We start from the raw sequence: 8055 nt of genomic DNA, 5'->3' as shown, positions 1-8055 counted from the left end.
AAAAAAAAAAAAAAAAAAAAAAAAAAAAAAAAAAAAAAAAAAAATTACAAATTGAATTGAATCAACTCAAATTTATTAATTATTTACCGTATAATCATATTTATTTTTATTTAATTTCATAATTTTTTTTCCTATTTATTCTTCCCTCTTAAAAATAATTTTTAGACTAATAATTTTTTAAAATAGACATTTAAATATTTAAAATTAAGTAAACAGATGTGTTACATTTTAATTTTATAAAAAAAAATTGAATAAATGACTTGAACCAACTAAACTAAAAAAGATTTAGGTTAAAAAATTTACCATTCAAAATTATGTCACTCGACACAATCCAACCCACGAACACTCCTACATTTCATACATATATGAAACATTAAACTTTTACTTGTGTCAGGTAGATCCATGAATTTTAAAAAATATTAAATACACCACCTATTAGACATAAAATTACAATTTTAAGGATCTATTGAACACAAAATTAAAAGTTCAAACATCTATTACACACTTTTGAAAGCTCAGAGATCCATTTAACACAAAATTAATCTTTCCATCTATTAAACACAAAATTGAAAGTTTAAAGATCTATTACATACTTTTGAAATCTCGGAGATACATGTAAAATAAAATTAAACTTTCAAAGACTTAAATATTTTTGAAAATACCCGTAGTCACAAAATTTAGAGATTGATGGAAAGCACATAGTCATGAAAATGGATGCTAAGTTGGAAGAACAAAAAGAAACAAAAGAAAATAAAGGAAGTGGGGATCCTTTTTGAGAATGGGGTATGAGAGTGAAGAAGTAGGGATGAATGTAGTATCTAATTTTGGAAGATAGCTGAACCACCATGTCCTTTTGTCTTAATAGAGGGGAAGATAATACAAAGTGTATGGTCATTGCCATTTGAAAACAAACCAAAACCAAACAAATTTGGGGTTTTGGAAGCACACATTGGTTCAACTTTCTTGCATTTACCCCATCACTTAGCCCCACTAGGAAACAAGCTCCAACAATGGCATATTTGGATTTATCCTTCTTTTGGGAATATATTAAAACCCTAACCTTGATTCCTTTTCCACCAAAGATCAAGACAAAAATGTAAGAAACACTTAAACTAGAGATACACATGAAAATAATGATTCACCAAAGTCGTTACTATATGAGGTTGATGGTCGGGTTTTTATCCGTATTCAACTAGCTATCTAATATTTTTTCTCTTAGAAGCAAAGATCGATTGATGGTTAAGTTGTTGGTGACATGTCTAAAGACGTGAGAACTCACGTCAATTAGAGAAGAGAATGAAACACTTTTTTATAAGCGTAAAAACCTCTCATTAGTAGACGCGTTGTTTTTTCGTCAATTCAAAACCCAAAAAAAGGTTTTATAAGATTCAAAAGGTCCGTTGAGCACCTCTTGGCTATGTCATAATAGATCCGAACACTTGCCCCAAATCAACTTCCAGATCATAATTGCTCTAGTGAATAACTAAAAAAAATAGATGGGAGATAGAGAAAGGTTCACCAATTACAAGTGTTGGTAGGTCTCTTTGTATGTGTTATCTGGAAAGAGGAGGACTCAATAATTATTTGTTCGCGGTAACCAGAGTCAAAATTTTGGTAGATAGGGATCTAGTAAAAACTTATTTTCGAGGAATGGGTTAGACCAGGTCAAAGCAGATAATATCTACTTGCGGTGAGTTTGGGTTGTTACAAATGGTAGCAAAGATAGTCACTAGGCAGTGTGCCAACGAGGACACTGACCCCCAAGGAGGTGGATTGTGAGATTCCACATTGGTTGGAGAGGGGAACAAGGTGAAAATCTCTCCCTAGCAAACGTATTTTAAAATCGCGGGGTTAACGACAATACGTAGCAGGCCAAAACAAACAATATCTACTAGCGGTAAGCTTGAACTGTTACAAATGGTATCAGAGCTAGTCACCTGTGCCAGTGAGGACGCTAGCCTCTAGAAGGTGGGTTGTTAGGTCTCACATCAGTTGGAGAGAAGAATGAAACATTTCTTACAATATTGAAAATCTCTCCCTAACAAACGCGTTTTAAAACCGTAAGGCTAACAACAATACGTAATTAGTCCGAGCGAATAAATGGCAAACATTCTCTAAATTTACTAAGGACTCAATAATGTACTCTAAACTTACCAAGAACTCGAACTGAGTGATAAGCTGAGCTGGTAAAGATTCACTTTTGTAAGGATCCAAGACAGATAAACCAATCATTGAGTTCAAACCTACCATAATAGAGCTATCCCTTTTTGAGGCAAGTGGTTTTTTCCGCCCATTTTGAGCCAGAGCGAGAAGAGAAAAACAGGAGGCTGAGCTTCTCAGAAATTCCATATTCCCCACTTTAGAGTAAAAGACAAGAAATTAATGACGACAAAACCATCATACCACCACGCTTTGTCGACAACGTAGTCATCTAACGGAGGCCTGAGAGAGCTGAGAGAGAAAGAACTGAATTGATGATGGAAACAGAGGAAACCCACCACCCATACTCAATTCAAGTACAGTAACGACACACTTTGGATTTTGGCTTTTCCCCCTAAATTTCATTTGGGGTTCCGATTCTTACAAAACCCAGTAACCCTTTCTTGATTCTTCCTCTTTTCTTCTTCTGCTTCTTTCTTTTTGTTCTGTTTTCCTCTGTTGTTCCACACCGTTGGTTCTGTTCTGTTCTGTTCTGTTCTGTTCTTGAACAATGATTCAAGACGAAGGCATATCCACCATAACTTCCACCCCTCTCCAATTCTTCACAATGATGCCTCTTTCACCCAAATTGGGTTCTCCATATCTATGGCTTAGAGAGCTCAAATCTGAGGAAAGGGGCTTGTATCTAATCCATTTGTTGCTTACTTGTGCGAACCATGTAGCTGTTGGTAGCCTTGAGAGTGCTAATCTTGCCCTTGATCAAATATCACATCTTACTTCTGCTGATGGTGATACAATGCAGCGCATTGGGGCGTACTTCGCCAAGGCACTTGCGGATCGAATCCTCAAGACATGGCCTGGTCTTTACAAGGCCTTTAACTCCACTAAGATACCAATGGTTTCAGAGGAGATTCTTGTTAAGAAACTGTTCTTTGAAACGTTTCCTTTTCTCAAGGTGGCTTTTGTGCTTACTAATCAAGCTATTGTTGAAGCCATGGAGGGGGAAAAGATGGTTCATATAATTGATCTTAATGGGAATGAAACTACTCACTGGCTTGCACTTATGCAAGTATTGAGTGCTAGGCCTGAAGGGCCTCCCCATTTGAGAATCACTGGGGTTCATCCACAGAAGGAGATTCTGGATCAAATGGCTCCTAGGTTGACAGAAGTAGCTGAAAAATTGGATATCCCGTTTCAATTCAATTCCGTTATCAGCCGACTCGAGGATCTCGATATCGAAAAGCTTCGTGTAAAAACCGGGGAGGCTCTGGCTATCAATTCAGTTCTTCAGTTGCACACCCTTTTGGGCTCTGATGAAGTTTTGCAAAAACCATCTTCATCAGCAGCCAAGAGTGCAAATGTAGTTCAATACTCGAGATACTCGTTGAGCGAGTTACTCGACAAGGATTTGGTTAACGGGTGCAATCCGAGTCCCGACTCGGTTTCGTCATCAGCTAATGCAACAAAGATCAACAGATTTTTGGATGGATTGTGGAGCTTAACGCCTAAGGTGATGATTGTAACAGAACAAGATTCAAACCATAATGGTTCAACTCTTATGGAGAGATTACTAGAGGCACTCCACACCTATGCAGCTATTTTTGATTGCTTGGAGTCTAACATGTCAAGAACATCCGTGGAGAGGTTGAAGTTGGAAAAGATGCTATTTGGGGAAGAGATTAAGAACATCATAACTTGTGAGGGAGCAGAGAGGAAGGAGCGACATGAAAAACACAAGAAATGGTGTCAACGATTCGATATCGCCGGGTTTAGGCATGTGTCTTTGAGTTATTATGGCATGGTGCAGGCACAGAGCCTGCTGTAGGGTTATGGTTGTGATGGTTATAGGATGAAGGAAGAGAATGGTTGTGTGATGATTTGTTGGCAAGATCGTCCATTGTTCACAGTATCAGCTTGGAGGTGTTGTAAGTAGAATGAACATAGAATCTGCTTCTCATTATAGGCCAAAGAATTCTTTTCATTTCTATTAAGATTAGCGTACGGTACGGGTCGATCACGAAAACGTCTTCTTACCCGAAAAAAAAATCCCCGAGGCATCCATGTTTGTTCAAACTAATATATCATCACATTTGTTTTACTCCCAAGTTCATCAGTGATTGTTTTACTCCCAAGTCCAAATGTAAATCTATAAATCTATTCTATTCTACCTACAATCTTTCAGTATTCACAATCCCGTTCGAATCCCGAGATCGACTCGATGAAAAGGTGGCATCCAAATGTAAAAATCAGTAGAGTCAGTTCAATCAGGAACCAATTTCCAAGTTCCAAACCGACTTCTAAGTTATAGTGTTAATGCTGGCCAGCCTAAAATACCATTCCCCTGAATTCATGTGGTTATTTATAACTGCAATCATATACTGTCATCACTACCTAAAACAATGAATTGGCTAAAAGCTTTGCTTGGAGAAATAGAGGGAACATGTATCCCTCGTGCAAAATCTGAAAAAATCCAAGATTGTGATTTTTAACGGATGCAACTATTATACCAAAAGAAACAATATAGGTAGAGATAAACATATCAATGCAATCATACCAAGAGAAAGAATATAACTAGAGAACCACCACCATATCAGTACAATTATTTTACTAGAAACAATATAACTAAGGAACTATCAAATCAATGTAATATTATTATACCAAGACAACAATATAACTAGGGTAACTTATCAATGCAACTATTATACCAAGGGAAAGAAGGGGAACCATCATATCAACGCAACTATTATACCCCAAACTATCGTATCAATGCAACTATTATACCAAGGGCTAAGGGGAACCCATATCATATCAACGCAACTATTATACCAAGGGAAACAATATAACCAAAAAACTATCATATCAATGCAACTATTATACATAGGGAAAGGGGAACTGCCATATCAATACAACTATTATACCAAGGGAAAGAAGGCGAACACATCATATCAATGCATCTATTATACCAAGGGAAGCAATATAACCAAAAAACTACCATATCAATGCAACTATTATACCAAGGAAAAAAAAGGGGAACAGTCATATTAATGCAACTATACCAAAGGATGTATAACTAGGAATGTAAAAATTATATCAAGGGAAACAATATAACTACGAAACTACCATATCAAAGTAACTCGTATACTAAAAGGAAACAATATAACTAAAAAACTACCACATCGATGAAACTATCTACCCACCACTAGCAAAGCGTTCAGCAATGTTTGGTTCAGACTATGCTCAGGTCAGCCACTGCTTTGTATGTCATGTCAGTTTGATATCCAAAAGCGTAACCAAACGGCCATGCAACTCATCAATGAAGAGCAAATATGTATGCCCAATTGTTGGAGGAATATAGGTAAACCCAAGTGCCCCGCCTGCCTGACCTTGGTGATTAAAAAATCCACGAAATGATTTTATGTTTCAGACAAAGACCAAAACCAATAGACACCAGAACTGTTACACAAGCAAAATATATAAAATGTTCCCTATTACTTTGATGTTCAAACGCACATATTTCAGTGGATGTTAATTTAATACCTTCAAACACAAGTAATGCTTATGATTTTCAGTAGTTCTAATCTGTGAACTAAGCTCATGATTTTCAGCTAAAGTGACATTCAACCCAGTCCTCTTCCCTCACTGCAATGCAATGCTAGTAATGAAAAATCAAGAAAGAAAAGTGGAATCAAGCCAGTGACCATTTAAATTCGTAAAGATATATCGGCAAAGTTTGAGGATCTTGAACAGGTTCTATCATCAAACACAAATAGGAAAAACGTCAAAACTGGTATATGATATCAAAGAAGAGAAAGCTCTCTGCGTCTCATCATTTGATGAAAACGATAGACACAATTAGCTACCCATGTGAAGTTGAAGGAGAAGACATTACACAATCCAGCCACATGGAATGTTGGGAGAAACGACAATTCATTTCAATAATGAGAATAAGGACAAAACGAAAGCAGCACAACAATCAATGAGAAACAGATTAGGGAAAATGAAAATTTCACTGTGTAATGCCATTAGTTAACTATCCAGAACTCTCTCCCTCACAGAATTCTCTAGGATTTTCCCGGAAAATCAAACCCAACTCTTATCCCCGCAAAGTTCCCTTTCAATTTCATTCACCCCCAGAAGCAAAAGAAAGAACAAGCCACCAAAAACTGATAAACAAACATCGATAGTAAACAAAAACAGTAGAGAACCGAAAAATCACAAGAACTAACAACAACCCTAGCAAGAGAAACTCGAATTTCTCAGCAACCAAACACGATTCAAGAGAAGAAAATGAGAAAGAAACTGGTGAGAATCGGAACTGGCCTGGAAAATACCGAGCTGGGAGTAAAAAAAAAATCAGAAGAGGATTGCAAGAACACATAAACCAGAAAAAGAAATCTGAGTGAAAAATTTATAGATATGCTGAAAACGTGAAGAGAAGGGTCTGAAGCAGAATGAGAACAAAATTCTCCATTATATTTGGAAACCTTTATATTTGCAGGAGACTACACGTGGAATGCAAGAACCCACCGAGAAGAGAGTTGCATACTCAGGTAATGTGCACCGAGAAGCATATGCTAAAATTCTCCATTCAAATCATGTTTATGTCTGCAGAGCGAGCAGCACAAAGCATTCGAATGTCGGGGTCGACACAGGACCTCGTGATCCTTGTCGACAAGTCGATCAGTTCCTATCACAAGAGCGGCCTCCTAGAGGCAGCTGGTTGGAAAAATAAGGACAATGGAAAGAATCAGGAATCCAAAAGCAGAGAAAGCTGCATACAACGAGTGGAACTACAGCAAGTTCAGGCTATGGCAGCTAGCAGACTATGACAAGATCTTGACGACGACCTTATTAGGAATGCCAGAGATCTCCACAACAGGAAACAATGGCACCCTCTTCAACTCGGGAGTAATGCTCATAGAGCCATCAAATTACACATTCAACTCCTAATGGATCATATCAACGAATTCGAATCCTACAATGGAGGTGACCAAGGATACCCCCAAAACACATGAATTTCATGAAGGAACTTCTGGATGAGTGATGATGAAGAAACAAAGCAAATGAAAACAAGGCTATTGGGGCTGACCTACCAATCCTCCTCTATGCTCTTCATTACTTGGGAAACAAGCCAAGGATGTGCTTCAGAGATTACGACTGCAACTGGAATGTGCAAGGATGTTGCGCATCAACGATGGTTGAAGGTCCACACCAAATGCCGGAGCTCCTGCAGCAATTTTTCCTGTTGAGATCAAAGCAAGAGGCCCAACAGGAATGGGACAGAATCCAAGCGGAGATTGGGAATTACAGCGACGGCCATTGGAGGATAAAAGGAGCAATTGTGGGAGCTAGGTTGACGATACCAAGTGATCGTCAACATAGCTCCCACAAGTACACCTTTATATTTCGACAAACAAAAATCAAATAGTAATTTGACGAGACAAAATTGCATTTTCAATGGATCAAGAATATACCAGACCAGAATATGGTATTCCAGACAAGATTGACGACAATGGAACAGTTGACGATTGGTTGTTTAATCAAGGGGTTGTTGGTTTTCGGATAGCAAGACGATTACAGAAGGTTACGATGCATTTGCTCTCTCCCTCAGAGATGGATTGTTCTGAATACTCGGCATGAGGTCTTATTTATAGACATTTTTTTTGCCCCCCACCCGTTAGTTTCCGATGTGGGATGGCCTTCTCACACACAATTTGGCAATGACAATGCCAAGAACTTCACTGTTATTTACTCTGTTGTTATGTTCATACTGTTTTCTTCAGAAAATCCAAAAATGGATTTCTTTTTATTTTCGTTTTTAAAAAATGCTCTAAAAAGAAAAAAGCAAAATTTAATCCAAAGAAAATTTTAATTTTTCACTGAATTTTTGCCTAT

At 37.6% G+C, this 8055-nt stretch overlaps 1 protein-coding gene and 1 long non-coding RNA gene across 2 annotated transcripts; one reads left to right on the top strand and one right to left on the bottom strand.

Moving 5' to 3' along the window:
• Positions 1-2277: 2277 nt before the first annotated feature.
• On the top strand, positions 2278-4265 carry LOC111485462 (scarecrow-like protein 3). Its single transcript, XM_023132354.1, has one exon. It carries the CDS (start codon positions 2711-2713, stop codon positions 3983-3985), a length of 1275 nt encoding a protein of 424 aa, XP_022988122.1. The 5' UTR covers positions 2278-2710; the 3' UTR covers positions 3986-4265.
• A 928-nt stretch (positions 4266-5193) lies between these two features.
• On the bottom strand, positions 5194-7759 carry LOC111485548. The gene is made up of 3 exons (XR_002718684.1): positions 7640-7759; positions 7254-7387; positions 5194-5543 (listed from the first exon to the last, which is right to left on the bottom strand). It is a non-coding gene; the product is annotated as an uncharacterized LOC111485548 (long non-coding RNA).
• Positions 7760-8055: the final 296 nt, after the last annotated feature.

The sequence above is a fragment of the Cucurbita maxima genome, unplaced genomic scaffold (genome assembly GCF_002738345.1).
Source record: "Cucurbita maxima cultivar Rimu unplaced genomic scaffold, Cmax_1.0 Cma_Scf00010, whole genome shotgun sequence".
Lineage (NCBI taxonomy): Eukaryota > Viridiplantae > Streptophyta > Magnoliopsida > Cucurbitales > Cucurbitaceae > Cucurbita > Cucurbita maxima.
The sequence above is the reverse complement of the archived record's forward strand: the minus strand, read 5'-3'. Positions and strand labels throughout refer to the sequence as shown.

Bases quoted from the DNA above. Each gene is read 5' to 3' on its own strand.
- LOC111485462 (XM_023132354.1), top strand. From the start codon at position 2,711: ATGATTCAAGACGAAGGCATATCCACCATAACTTCCACCCCTCTCCAA.